At 40.9% G+C, this 15,715-nt stretch overlaps 1 protein-coding gene across 2 annotated transcripts; it reads right to left on the bottom strand.

The window, feature by feature from the left end:
* Window positions 1–1,058: 1,058 nt before the first annotated feature.
* Window positions 1,059–15,327, bottom strand: LOC310950957 (calretinin-like; the record flags this gene model as incomplete). Of its 2 annotated transcripts, none has more annotated exons than XM_083919000.1 (11): window positions 1,059–1,172; window positions 1,358–1,429; window positions 3,086–3,139; window positions 4,071–4,110; window positions 4,203–4,258; window positions 5,131–5,208; window positions 5,327–5,383; window positions 6,948–7,028; window positions 7,315–7,404; window positions 8,800–8,876; window positions 15,234–15,327. In XM_083919000.1, 11 exons carry the CDS (start codon window positions 15,325–15,327, stop codon window positions 1,059–1,061), a joined length of 813 nt encoding a protein of 270 aa, XP_083775126.1. The 2 variants fall into 2 exon arrangements, with proteins under 2 accessions (XP_083775126.1, XP_083775125.1); XM_083918999.1 differs by having other exon boundaries at window positions 1,059–1,184; window positions 8,794–8,876.
* Between the last annotated feature and the right edge of the window lie 388 nt (window positions 15,328–15,715).

The raw sequence follows: 15,715 nt of genomic DNA on the forward strand, positions 1-15,715 counted from the left end.
TTCCCTTCATGTTTTTTTCAGCCAGATTTAAATGTTGAATATCATCTGAAATTAAAATATGTTGTAACTCAGATATGATAGAAGCAAATATAATCAGTATTATATTGGGGAAGATGTTGAGAAAGAGGCATATCTCTCATATCTTTGTTGTATTTTCTCAGGGCATATTTGTATAAAAGTATAAAAGTCAAGACAATCGTCCTGCTGTAGTTTTTGCTGTTGTCCCTGATCCTTCATCTTGTCCCACTCTGCTCACTTCATCTCAAAGTGCCACAGACGCTTCAGAGACTCTCCTCTATGAAAAATGGAGCAGCACAAGCTTTTTCTACATCACACGTTCTGTTACCAGGAGATTAGAAAGTGAAGGTGAAGCACTCTGGAGAAAACACTCTGCTTTGGGCATCTGTACTGGAGCTGTAATCTTCCCCACAACTCTCAGAGTGGGGGAAATTATTTTCTTTTCCACGGCGCTGAGAAAAAAGACTAAACAAAGCTTCCACAGTTGAAATGATTCCCCTGATAGCTGAGGTGTAGCTGAACACCGTTTAGATGAAGATATGATTATTTAATGCAATGGAATAATTGGGACAAGAGTTGTCATGTTATATTTATTCATTCTCTCAGTAATATCTTTGATAGAACAGTACAAGCCTCATCAAATTAGATTATATTGTAGAAATAGAAATAAATAAAATAAATGAACAGATGCTACAGAGCAAACCTCAAATTGATTTGGGAGAGGAACATAAAGATATGAAATTAAAGTAAAAAAGAAAATGCATATTAAAAACGGGAAGTTAAATAAATAAATACACAATATTTTCCTGTAGTCATTGCTATGGCTATCTCACTATGGAACTGCATGTTAAGTTGAAGAAAACAAAAAAAGGGAAAAACTAAAATAGCAGGGCCAGCGGTACACTTTGTGCTCTCAGGAGCATTTTTGTTTTCACTCTAAGTGGTGTAGCGAGATTAAGGGTCACACATGCACCGGGTTACATCAGGAGGTAGGATGGAGGAGGCAGTGGGGGAGGATGGCAGAGCCCCAGGAAGGAAGCTCACAGCGTTGAGTCCCGGCAGAGGAGGATCTCCAGCTCAGTGCGGTACAGTTTCCCTCCGTCAGACAGAGCCATGATGCTCTTCTTGTAACCCGCCAGTCCTTTTGAGTCCACGGGGTCCACGTCCTGCCACAAACAACACAGGCGCATAAAATCAGCGGGCACAAAAAGGTCTATGGATGGTGGGAACGTAAAGCACAGTGCAGGGACATCTCAGGCAGACGTTCTTTCTCAGCTCTATATTTGGCGAGTAGAAAAGTAACTTGAACTGATCAATCAATGGGCTAACTATTCATTACCATTTTGTTCCTTTCACAGAGGTCCTTCAGCAAAGCATCCAGCTCCTGCTCATCAATATACCCATTACCATCCTGGTGAAAGAGACGACACGAGAGGTCTGAGTTATACAGAGGAAATAGAAAAGTGTTTCATGTAAAAAGAAGAATGTTGTGTCTCAATTCAATGTATTCTCACGTCTCATCTCTCGGGTTCCGCGCAAAAGTTCTGATGATATCCTACAAAATGTGACGTTCTCTTTAACAGCAATCGGAAGTGGATTGGAAACGTTTAGGAAACAAAAGGTGACGGTTACGGCTATTGGTCATAATAGTAGTCGTAGTCAAATGCTACATCAGAAAAGCTTTGTTGGTTCTGTTGGTTAGAATTAGAAAATATGTTGCGGTTTGACTTGGTGCTTCTGGGATACGAACACCCGTCACAGGGAAAGTCCTGCGTTACGTCACCTGATATCCTTCTTTGCTGCAGGCATGGTTTTTAGAGTAATAAGTATGCGCAATAGACTCTTCCCATCCTCAATGGTCGCCATCTTGGCTATGTTACTAAAGGAGAGGGACCACCACCACCCTTGTGAAAATGGTGGCTGAGGAAGCTGCAGTGCTTTCTACTGAAATAACATCCGGAGAAAAGCAGGAAATCAGGTGACGTAGTATTGGGGTTGTGAATGAGTCCCAAAACACAGGACTTTCAACCAGGGGACCAGTGTTCATGTCATGGTCCACCTCTGGTTGCCGTGAAATAGAACGTCATATTTCGTAAGATATCATACGAATTTTTTCTGCATAGACATTCGTAAAATATCATAAGAACCTGTTGAAGAGAATGCGTTGTCTGGGGAACACTAAAGTTAACAAGTGTAAGTTACATATGTGTTTTCTTTCACTACCACTTTACTATTGTTTAAAAGAAGTCATCATTATGTTTATTGGTTTAAGTTAGCAGTCTGTAAAGATTTGATATTACCAACGATAACACATAAGATGAAGCAGTCAAATGTTGCGATCAACATTTCTGGTAAGTGTATAACGGCTGTGTGCGAACACTTCCCTCTCAAAATTCATGCACTTAGGGTGCACTCACACTGTCTATCCGTACCGTGCCCCGTGCTTTAGGGTACTTGTCGTGGGCCAGGTCCATTTGTACTCACACTACCTGGGCCTTGTGCGAATGCTTCTTGCCTGCCTATACGCCATCACGCCGTAACACGTCACACACATTGATTGACATCAGCGCGATGCGTCGCTTTGTTTACAAATCTTTCCACAGACCTCAGAGTTTTTGTGCGCTTTTGTACACTCCACCTCCGCATCACACCAACGTGAACCTTTCGCCGCCATTGTTTTAAATGTCCGCGCATGGTCCGTCCTTCTTTTTTCTATGTCCAAAAAGGGCGCACATAAAATGATTTCAGAACCGCCGTAGGCCTCGTGCTCGGGCTGATACACCTGCGCACGCTCGTGCTTGTACATGTGCAAACGTGCTTTACAAAGCCCCACCTCTCCCAAAAGGAGCGTACCTCTCCTAAGCGCGGTACTCACACTGGTCAAACGAACTACACTTTAGCCGTGAAACGTGCTTGGGCACGGTACGGATGGACAGTGTAAGTGAAGTATCCGCATTCACACACAAGAGTCTGCAGCCTCGTAGAAAATACAACAAACACACAGACATAATGCATATTACATTACACTGATACGACAGCAAACACATAGATAAAAATCTCTTTTCACCTTATCATAGAAGGTGAAGAGGGAGTCAAATTCTTTAACTGTGAGCTTAATGCCCTGTGTGAAGAGAGAGAGAGAGATTGTTAGAAACAGCGGGGTATTTCTAGAGAGTGGTAAAAGCACCCGCCAGATCAAGAACTGATATTAATCCATGCAGATTATGATAACTGGGACTAGAGTTGAGTTAATCCTGATCAGACTAATCCACTGTCGGGAAAGGAATTGTTGACCTGCTCTTGCGAGCTAGCATGTACATTTGGGAACATACACGAGAAGATACATGCAGAGATAAATGTAGATTAGTATCGTCCCTCTGCTACAAATGTTGAACTTTGAACTGGTTTACATAGTGGCTATGTATTCCCTCGGTATGTCTTCCAGCTAAGAATAAACAGGAAACTGTGCAATAAGATGAGCTATTCCCATTTTATTTCTAGATTTAAATGATTGTTGTTTAATAATAATCAAAATGATTCAGTCGAAGATAAAAGCGGTTCCCAAACAAACAAGAGAAGCCATTCATTTCTATTAAACCCTTGAAATCAAGTGTTATACATCAGATGATTCAGGGGAATCTACCCTTTCTGTCTGTTTCAGTGTAAAGCCACCATAACGCATTACCTTTGTCTGAGCATACTATATTTGATTTGAAGTATCAAAGTGTTATACATACTATATATGGAAGAAAGTTTCAAAAATAACCTTTTTATACCTCACTAAAAACACCAAAAACAAACACACCTACGCTGAGCTCTTAAAGAAATGTTACGCTGTAACATATAATTCCTATAGGACTTAACGTAAGTAAACACGCATGTGTGTCAACGCCCCATATGTCCATTCAGTTCTTTATGACAAATAATCCTCTTGTAGTGAATCCAATGATGTTGAATTGTACTCAATCTCCAGTGTTGTCTGACTTCTCTACATCGGAGGGACTTTAGTTGCCGTAGTAATTGATTTAAAATCAATTTGAGTGTCATCCTACCTCAAACTTCAGCAGGAAGTTCTCCTGGACCGGCAACAGCCTGAAGTGACACAACAAAGAAGGTTTCATCTTGACTGTCCATCTTTAAGGGAGGTTTAAAAAACAACCAAATAAAAGTGGAGACACACTCACCTCGCCATCTCAGAGAGGCCGAGCTTACCGTCGCCATTAAGATCGAACATCCTCAGCTGCACAGAAAAAAGATAATTTATTAACAAAAGCAAACAGGAGGTCTTAAAACACCTTCATGTACGGTCCTACGTGTTTAAATGGCTGCCGGTTGTTGAGTGGATGTGGGTGAACCCAGACGCTGATGTTGTTCCGTAGATTAAAATTAAAGCCTTTAGGGATTTTTTTTCAGCTACATTATGTAGAAACGCAGAAGCCAAGTGCTTCATTTTGAACAGATGGGCGTAGATGATGTACTGCTGAATATGATAATTCAAAGAGTTACTGACAACTTTGAAGCATCGCTGAATTATGTCACAGCTAACTGATACAGTGTAGTGTATATGTAATATAATCGATTGTTTCTTATGAAATTGGGTCTAAAAAATGCATTGCTTTGTCAATATCAGTGTAGGCATTATTGTAATGTTACTATAAATATAGATAAGTAAGACATAAGTTGGATTTCCTACGGTGAACAGTGATAAAACTTTTGCAGTTATAATGTTGAGCTCATAGAAGTATATAACACCACTCAACAAGAAAATGGGCTAATCCCTACTTGGAGTTCACAGGCAAGGAGGCACTGTTGTATTTCGTTTTTTTTTTCATTTCCCTTCCTCATTTAATATAGCTTAAGTATTTATATCTTGTATCTCACAGGGCATGTGCAATATGTCATGTATCTCTTTAGATATCTTGCATTATCTAACATATCCTTGTTGTATGTAACTCATTCACTGTCTTTTCCGTACCACTGTCCTCTGTCCTGGTATTGTTTTAAGTTGATTACAGCTGTCTGTAGCACATTTGCCTAAGCACAATCTCTTCTAGGGGAAAAAAAAGTATATCTTAAATAGGAAAAACACATTACATCCCCAGTAATACTCACAATTGTCTGTGTGTACTCATTGAGCTTCTTGTCATCGTAGTTTCTGTTAGCCTTCTTCAGCAGGTCTGACAGGAAACCCTGAAGAGAGAAAAGTTAAATGATACGATCAAACCTTTGTCAGAACAGATGTGTCTTTTACTTTAAATTATTCTACATTAATCAGCTGTCTCGCAGAGTTTGACACGTTGTGTTTTACCTTCAGCTCATTCGACTCAATGTATCCACTTCGGTCGGTGTCATACCTCCGCCAGGCCTGCAGGAGAAGAGCCATGCTGTTACAGAAGCTTTCAGAAAACACATGTGCTACTTCAACCACAAACAAAATACCTTTTCTATATATTATCTGATTTACAGGAAAAAAGACAATTAAGAGAAATGACGGAAGTGTGTCACCTGACATTGTGCAAATATAGAGTTTGTCAAAGCCCTTATCAAAGATGGATACCTACACCCCTCGAGCACTCACTGCTTTCCCCCTGCAGAAAGCTCTGCTCCATTCATAATGTATGTTCTGTCTGAGAATAGCTTTAACACACCGAGCGGCCTGAACATCACACCACTGCATCATTCCTCAGCTCAAGCCCGAGTACACCCAGTGTGTGTGTGTGTGTGTGTGTGTGTGTGTGTGTGTGTGTGTGTGTGTGTGTGTGTGTGGGTTATTTTCAATCACAGTGGGACAGATGTTCGATGCCTCACCGTTTTCTCTATAATTACTTCGACATATGCAACCGAAGGAGAAGTGAGAGTCGAATATGCTGTTGTTTATTTGCTGGGAAGGCATTAAATAGCTGTGTAAAAATCTATTACAAACATAGTGGCATCATGTCAAGAACTGGTCTTTAAAGGGTTAAAACACAGTGAATGTCAAAATGAATTCAGTTTTTGTCGACCCGGACTAAAGTTGGTTAGCATATTTAAGTCAGTATAGGTGGAAAATAATATCAATATATATTTTTATGGTAGTTTTTTGACACAGACCTTTTTTTCCTCGAAATCAAAGCTTTTTAAAGTGAGGCACAATGGTTAAAGGTCAGTCGACTATTTTTGATTTAGTAAACAGAGAACGATTTGAGATATGGGTTGTTTGATTTGATGATAACTGTAATAGTAACAATACTAATTTATGGAATTAGTAAGGACTGTGAATTAAGTTAATATATATCTAACAGGACCATTGAGGTCAGCTTTATGCGGTCAGGGATGAACAAAACATCTAAAAGGTACTAAAAGGTAGAGCTAGAAACACTGCAGTCTGGGATTCCTCTGCATCATCGAAAATTTAGCGAGAGCTGGATGGAGAAGTGAGGAATGAAACGGTTTTCAGCTGGTGTCTCAGTGTATGGCTGTCCACAGCTCTTAACATCCAGTAATAACCCCACCGACATTTACAGTACCCTCAGCGGTGAAAACGCAAAACAGATTATGTTTTTAGGTACATGTTTACGGTTTAAGGGTACTATACCTAAAGTGTTTGATGGAAAAGCTGCTAAATGGAACAGTTGAGCATGTGTCCCACAGAATGAGTTGTGACAGCGTTGCTGACTTGAGGCATTTGTGGGAACATTTCTCAGTTCATCAGTTAGTCAATGAGTAATGTTTTCCAACAGAAACAAAGAGAGAAGAAAGCTAACAGTGGCTTTTGGGGCTGTCCATTGTAAAATCCAAAACATTGACCATCATTACATTGAATCAGTTTTGATGAGTGTGAGAGCTTGGCAGAGCAGATCTAATAAATAGAGTTATATGATTAGTTGTCATTGGTTGACATGCGGCATTTATACGGTACGGTAGACAGATACAAATACATAAAAACTTACAGCCATGAAGGCGGCGCTGGACCCCACAAACTCTCTGAAACAAAGCAGGAAGTTTTCCTCTGTTGGCAGAAGCTGAGCCAACTGGAGAGTGGAAAATGAAGAGACAGCATAATTATTATTCCAGAGACTTTTAAGTTTATGCTTTAGATTTTACTTTTATAAAGACAGGAAACATTTCAAATGTAGGCTTTATTCAAACAGCTATATTGGATCGGTAGATAGTGAAGATACAGGAGAGAATATAGGCACAAAGAGGGTTATTTTGTTACAGGAGTCAAACCAGGGATGTTGCGGATATACTGTATTTGTCTTAACCATTAGACCGCTCTAGGACGCCCCAGAGGTAGCTGCTTTTAGTTTTTCTCACCTCTGACATCTCAATCCTCCCATCAGCATTCTTGTCAAAGTTGGCCATGAACTCTTTCATCTTTTCTTTGAACACAGCATGTGTGGGATCCTGCAACCACATCCAAACACAGATCAAAGAGACTTATGATAATGCAGTCTTTAGTTCACACATACCTTAGTAAAACATGGTACCCGAGCCAACCCTGTCCTCAAGAGTCATGTTCATATCACGACTAACCTGCAACAGCTACTCAATTTTATTATGAAATGAACGACCACCCAGATAATGTTTCCTATGAACATAATGATGAAACTAAATTAAAGTCATAATCTTGAAATCTAATTATATGAAATAAATTTTTTTAGGTCACTATCTATCGCAGAATGGGGTAACACATGGCCGCCAAAGAGAATGAAACGGAGATCTTTGAGTTTGTAAATTTAAAGAATATGATTATTATATATGTATATTTTGTTTTGTCAAATAATGGACTGAACGATTTGTTGTGGAAAATGAAACCATAAAAAATTAACTTGTATTAATCGTAGACTGTATATAAAGATGGACAGCCCCAGAAGTGAAGCAACAGCATCTCCATCGCCCCCTGGTGGCGGACTACAGTGTAGTTCATAAGTCCCGCCCCCTCCATATTAGAGGATGAGCAAAGTTAAAGTTATACTCCGTAAGATTTCTATTTAATTGCCTTTTAAGATAAAATCAAATTTTAAAAAATCAAAGAGTGAGTCAGTCTTGTAGTAAAGGCGGAAGTAAAATAGGTACATGTGTGTGTGTGTGTGTGCGTGCGTGCGTGCGTGCGTGCGTGCGTGCGTGCGTGCGTGCGTGCGTGCGTGCGTGCGTGCGTGCGTGCGTGTGTGTGTGTGTGTGTGTGCGTGTGCGTGTGCGTGTGCGTGTGGATTTAAGAGGGTAACATATAGGGGATGGACTGGAAGTAGAGATGTTAATGTGCTTCAATCAAGTTAACAAAACAACAATTAACAAAACAAATTGTCAACACACATAGTGACCGTGAACGTGACAAGATGGAGGCTCTGAAAGAACAGGCTCGCCTGCAATTACATTTTACCGCCACAAAGCCCACTATAAACAACGTTTCTCAAATCATATGGAGTACAACTTTAAAACTCAGAGTACACCTCAAATACATTTTTCCCAAAGATGGTTTCTGTGGATGTAGGCAGTTTTTTATCACGTTTTTTATTCTTGTACATTTGGTTTTAAGGAATTATTAAAAACGGGGGGAAACATCAACAACGTGATTGACAGCCGTGATCAACTCCCGATTGTCTGCGTAGACTCTGGTTGCAAGATTGAAACATGGCGCCGCTCGTATCCGCTTCACTTTTGTACAGTGAGAAGAAGTGGAGCCACGTCGTCCATCTCTATTTACTGTAAAGTATATGGCATTAACATGCGTCTGCTACACAAGCAACTTTGGGTATTATATTTACCTTTGTAAGTATTTAGAAATTTGCACACACTCACCACGCCTGCTCCTCGTCTTGCAGTCTCCAGCTCTTTAAAGAAGTTCTCCAGCTCCTTTCCTTCGATGTAGCCATTTCCTGTGGAGCACCAGAGGAACTAAATTGGTTTGGCACAAATTATGTTATGAAGCTTTTAAGTCGCCTAAAGCTTCCTTGACTGTTCAAAAGTTTAATTAAAGACTGTGGATGAAAGATTAAAGGTCATTCAGGGTCCTTTAAAGTCTTATAACAGTTGCCAAACCTTGAGTGCTAGTCCTGTCTCAAGTCGTCTGTGATCGGATCCAAGTAGCAGCAAACTGTAAACTGCTTACTGAGTATTTCTAAAGCCTCTTTCACACAAAATTACTGGGATAACCTTTCAGGCAACCCTACTGATTTTCACTATTCAAACATGCACTACATTCAGGAACATCATTTCACACCAGACTAGATGGGGCAAAGGTCCTGCAGATGGCAGTAGTGAAACACTTATGGAAACCAACAGCCATAAAACTCAACAGCCAAATAACGTGCGTGTGCACGACGAAAGACGTCTCTTATTATTTTCAAGAACATTGCAGAATTGAGGAACTGTCTGCTGTCTACCCGTGCCAATGTTCTTGAAATGTATTTCAACAAGTTTGCAGGACATATCATGTTTTTTCGTGATCTACCTGATCAGCGGAGTCTTGTCGTGGGTTTACTCAATCAGCTTAAAAGCGTTTTTGTCAGATGGACGTAACACTTTACTTAATTGTCCCTGAAATGTTATTTCTTACATCACAACACAGCCATACCGGCGTTTTCCCTGAAGTTTTAGTAGGTCCTGAGGTGGAAAATGGTCAGTGAATATGGGTCCCTGCTCTCGTTCACACATGAACCCTTGAAGGAAATAGACTGCATGTGTGAAAGGGGCTTAGAATATTTGGTTGGTTAGGCCCTGAATTCAGTGGACAAATCAATCAGTTCGTCAATATTCATGAGTGAAGCCTGGAGATCTTCAATGCCAGGGAATGAGATTAACATGTGTCACATCATCTCTACACAACAAAAAACTTTTAATTGAAAACTCACTTTCATAAACTGAAGGCATGCCACACAAAAACAAGTGTGTGTCTAGGGAAAATTCTCGGTTCTCCCTCATATATCTTGTGCCAAATTGGCATTTCTGGATTATGGGGATTCAGTGATGTGCTGCAGCAGGAGAAAAAAAACAACCCACAAGAGTCGTAGCTGGAGTGTAAGCAGTATAATGAGTTTTCTTGCCTAAGAGGGTGAAAGTGTGCAGTCAGATTGATGCTTATTGGGACATTCTGTCCTTCGGTCTGGATTTGTACGTCTTCTGACAGTCACATGACCGGGATGATTTTAATACAATAATTTACTCCACTGGTTTTCCTGCAGGGTAACATATAGGACATTCAGCACTCTCTTTTTAATCATAAGAATGAGTCCCATCTGTCCACAGTCTGAACTGGGATTGGGGTTTGTGCCTTATACAAAATAGATGTTAATAAAATTGTTACTTCAATTCAGAATAAAACACAGATGTACAGAATAAAATGCAGAGATTCACCCTGCTCCCCTCTTCATCTCTTAATCTCTTATCCTCTCATCTCCTCTCCTTTCTGATCATGGTCTCCCTCACCTCCCCCCCGTCCTCTCGTCTCCCTGCCCATATTCATTTGCACACGGTATTTGATAGGTGCTCCATGTCACCATCTGTGCTTTATTTGAGCTGCTGTTTTAGATAAAAACAAATCACTGCAGGGACGGAAAGCTATGAGAGCAGAAACAAAGCAGGCAGACACAACAAACTAAAGGTGACATTCAGTTCACTTGCTCTTCGCTTTCATTAACTTAAACTGATAATAACGTATCATCATTTTGGCATTTTGACTAAGTAATGGCTATTACCCCGTTTTAGCCAAACAATTAAGGTCTGTACTAAAAAATTTGTGTTAGCCAATTTGCTCCGAATCGGATATTGTTGGTTTTGCTGGTTTTAACCTTCCAGTTAAACAAGGGTGAGCACATTAACCCCTCACGATATTACTTTCTATAACACCCACTTTCAAAAAGCTGCCTGCGGGGGCAAAAAAATAACCTCCAAAAAGTGAAGCTAATGTGGAAGTGCCTTAAACCTGCATTCTTTCTAATGTCCAGCTGGGGGCGACTCAACTGGCTCCAAACATAAGTCTGATTCTATATAAGTCAATGAAAAAATTATCCTACTTCTCGCTTGACTATTACCCCAGTAAACATTTTCTAGTTTGAGTTTAAGGGTCAATTTTTAAAATATGGCCCCAATTCGAGTAAAATAGAGGATAAAGCAAAGGGCTGTACGGTGACCTGTCAATCAGGAAAGGGCCTTAGCACTGCATATCCACAGCTCTGCATACATTAAAATAGCTATGAACTTGTTTTGGGGTGTTTTGGAGTCTGTGTTATTGTCTCAGGACTTTAACCCTGTCACAGTGTGTTTTTACTTCATCTAAGGTAACTGTAACCTTTTGGTCTTGCTCAGCATTTGGTTGTGCTAAAAGACGCCCTAAGGAGGCAGCTGTTCCTTTGTTTCCAGTAATAACATTTTGTTTAAAGCATGTTTTTAGTTAGCCAAAACTTGCATCCCAATTAATCACGGTTGATGTAAATTAGGGATGGGCCTTGCTAACTAAGATAGCGTTAGCTGATACCCTAGCCCTCCCTCACTTTGACAAAAGAGTAATACATTTAATTTTAAGCAATGGAAAAGATGTTCAGCAGGCATGTTTATCATGTTCACTATCTAAGTTTAGCAACTTAGCATGCTAACATTTGCTAACATTAGCCCTATTCACAAGGTAGCTGTGGGTCCTTTTACAGGTAATTGGGCGTAATCCAAAGAATTAACAATTAATGAAAACGTAGTGTGCATAACTGGTTAATAAATACAGTACAGAGTATCTCTCTTGTAGTAAAGCCCACATAAGTAACTGTGTTCTCAGTTTGATGAGGCTCACTGCCTCAGTTTACTGACAAAATATGTCAGCTGCCACATAGAGCGCACCACTGCACACTACATACAGAGCAGATGCATCCCTCTACTTCCAAAACATTTCAAACACAAACATTTTCATACACAGCTCAACTGACGATGCTGATTGCTCAATTGCACCTCAAAAACCATGGAAGCCGAACTCATAATGACGGAAAACAACAAAAACAAACATACAAAAATCACTTCAATGTAAAAAAAAAAAAGCCCACACAAGTTTGGAGACTGCCGGAAAATCACTGCACACATTTTTCAACTAGTTCAGTTATTTGTTTGTTTGTTTGTTTTCCTTCTTTTCCCTGCAGCCAATAGGAGCTTCAGTCCAGTCAGTCACTGCTGTGCTGCAGCTGCGGTCAAGAAAACGCTGCCATGATGCTATTCAACAAGCCATCCCCAACATGTCCCCAGAAATAGACGGTTTTATAGAGTGGACAGAAGATTCTGTGTTTACTTTGAGTGAGACTATTCCTGTGGTGAGGTAAAAGCCTTTATTCCCCTGGATCAATCATTTTCCATATGACTGCTTCATTTGAACAAAAGAGGGCAATGCTTCGAAACATTTTGTCAAACGGAGGAGGGAGGTTTTAGCTTTTTCTTCATGGTTGTGAGTCCAAAAAAGCAAACACTTTTCTATGCAATTCACTCCATGATTCTACCCATCGAGGTGGGGACATAATTAGTTCTGGTTTATTCACCCTCATTACTGTGATTGTGTTGCCCTTGAGCAGAACACTTATGCCTCATTTCAACTGGATTGTTCGACTCAACTCACTTTTGTTACCAGGTACTTTTCCACTCCATTTCACTTTCCACTGCGGATAGTAGTCATCTTCACTTCAGGACACTGCATCCTTTGATTGGCAACTAAACAGAGGAACTACCTGCACTTTTTTTAATTGTGGCACGTAGTTTTGCAGGCTGCCATTTTTTAAAATCTGGGTCAAATTAATAAAAAATGGTGGTTGCTGGGCTATTTGAAAATGGTGTGTTTGTGCAGGATGTCCCGTGTCGGACTAGAGACAATTTTTCTTTGCCCAGTCAGTGGTCTGCAGTGTTTCACCTCACCTTTTGGCTCTCCTGGATCCTCGACCGAGCTGCTACTAAAGACGTACCAGGTACCATCCATTAATGGAAAATGGAAAAAGAGCGAGTGGAGTTGAGTAGAGATGTGCCGTACCATGAAGTGGAAATATGTCTTCAACCCCTAAACACTCCAGTGGAGCTGCTTGAAGAAGCTTAGGCTCAAACAACGGTCATGGGTCAAACCAACAGTAAGTGTTGACTGAGTGTGGCTTTTGTGAGATACTTCAGAGCTGTGCGTGTATCAGTCAAGGGTTTAACAATAGAGGTCAGAGAGCCTTCTGAATGGCTTCAGGAAATAATCCTTCAATTTAAAATATGAAAAGCACTATAAACCGGAGTGGCTCATGGTGAGACCATAGACTGTATAAATAAATGAGCCTAAATAAATGTATTTATAAATTCTAACCAAATCAAATTTAGTTGAAAATTGGTAAAAAATGAAGCTAGTGTCTGTCACATCTGCATCTGCATACTAGCGGACTTTTCACGTATTGTTTCTTGTCCACTTCATTTCGTGCAGACTGGTTTGTCCAAGCGGTGTAGCCGTAGCTTTCAAAGATGTCTCCTGCACCTCAGATTGTACAGGCGCTCTTGTCGAATGCTCCCATGGGCTTTGTGGCCAAGTGTGGTGCTGCATCCCAAGACTGTTTGTGTTGTGTCCGATGGCGCGGAAGCACATTCGCCTAAGACCCTCTACTAAAATATGCAGGTGGACACAGTTTTAGACCCTACCAAAATCGAGTTATGGGAAGAAGAAGGATGGTGCGCTACTAAAAAGAGACAGGGTGGAAAAACATTCAGCAAAAGGTTCTGGCAGCAAGACAACTCTTCTGCTCAAAATCTTGTGCATTTTGTCCGATGTTTTTCCATTCGTGTTGTTTCGTGCTTGGCGCTCGGGCATAGACTTGGGAACATGAGGATTTCTACATCCGGTAAGTCCTCCTGCATTCACGAGAACCAAAAATGTTGATGTCCTTACGGGAGCCTGCACCGCTGAGCAGCTTTCCATAGGAATGAATGGGCCCCATTTTTCATCTGTTGTCCAGTCTTTTTTCTATTTCCATGCTTTTATGCAGTCCGCCATGTTGAACCGCCATGTTTCTACAGCAGCCCAGGAAGGACAAACCAAACACTGGCTCTAGAAAGGGCCTTTCCCATTCCCTTTTCCCAAAAAATTCCTCTCTTATTGTTATAGATTAAAACGAAAGCATGAAAGTAAATAGTTGAATTTATCTCCATCTCGACCAACAACAATTTAAAATTGTTCATCATCAGTAACAATGATAAACAGTAAACATCCCTCATGAAGGATTGTTGCAATAATTCTATAATATCAACGACACCTTCTACCTGCGTAATGTTTACTTTTACTTTTGATTTTTAATTTAACTATACATTTTCAATGTTTTAGCTACATTTTTGTAAAGGATGTGAATAACACTCACACACGCACACACACACACACACACACACACACACACACACACACACACACACACACACACACACACACACACACACACACGTTCATTACCAGAAAGCTCTCAGATCCAGAAGCCCCTCCCAACAAACTCAGGAGAAAACACACTTCATCCTCTCTCTCTCTCTCTCCCCCCCCCCTCTCTCTCTCTCTTTCTCTCGTTCTGTCTCTCTCTCTCTCTCTCTCTCTCTCTCCCGCTCTGTCTCTCTCTCTCTCTCTCTCCCGCTCTGTCTCTCTCTCATCCTCCCTCCTTTGCATCCTTTTATCCCTCCCCCATCTCCCCTTCCCTCTCTTCCTCTTCTCTTTCAGCTCCTTCCCCCTCTCCCCCTCTTCCCCCTCTCCCCCTCCTCTCTCTATAACTTAACTCTGACGGAGTCTTATTTCATTTCTGTCATCAAAGTCTAAAATAATACAGTTTTAATCACAGAAATGCATTCATTTACAGCATAAATGATTGATTAGTGATTATATCGCACAAAAGTGCATTACACACGCGCTTCATAGCAGGCGCACCAACTATTACAAGAAAACCAATACTAAATATTTATTATATAGGTTGTGTTGATGTCCAAATAGCTGGAGCGAATATATTATTTTTCTTACAGTAGTTATTAATGTTACTGTAATATTTGTTTGTTTCTTTAAAAGAAGCGTTTCACGGGATTATGTATTATCATATTATTACTTCTCACTGGGAAAAAAAACATCACACACAACACAACAAATACAATCTAGAATTTCTAGTAACAAACCCTTGTTTTTCTTTCCTTACATTATGCCTCCAATAAAAAAAAAAAAACTGATCCTCCAATTAACGCCACAATCATCTCCCTGATAGATACTTGCGCGCACTGACCGTCTGCGTCAAAATGTTTCCAGATGTCGATGAACTGCGCCGCGGTGATCTCAGCCAGGTGCAGGTGGGGTGGCTTTTGGGCTTCAGTTGCCATCTTTGCAGTTTCTCTCTCCTTTTAGTCGAGTGTGATTGTTAGAGGTAAACTTTTCCCGACGTAGAGCTCCTCGGTACTGTGGGCAGCTCCTCCTCAGCTGAGGCTTTTAAACCCCCCGCGGCGTCTGCGCTTCTCCTGCCCGCCACACGGGGGCGCGTTCAGCGTGAGCGCGTTCAGCGTGAGCAGAGCCTGCAGGCAGGAGACCAATTACAGGAGGAGGAGGAGGAGGAGGAGGAAGGTTCTTCTAGGCTTTGCATATGAGTTACCATTAACTGCTGCCCATGCTGCTGGCTTGATAGCAGGATCATTATATATCATCCAATTCTGCTGCTCTCATGAGGAGAGATTTACATCAAACAATTTATCCTACAGCGGGGCGCCCTGCTGG

Source organism: Echiichthys vipera, assembly GCF_963691815.1.
Source record: "Echiichthys vipera genome assembly, chromosome: 1".
NCBI lineage: Eukaryota > Metazoa > Chordata > Actinopteri > Perciformes > Trachinidae > Echiichthys > Echiichthys vipera.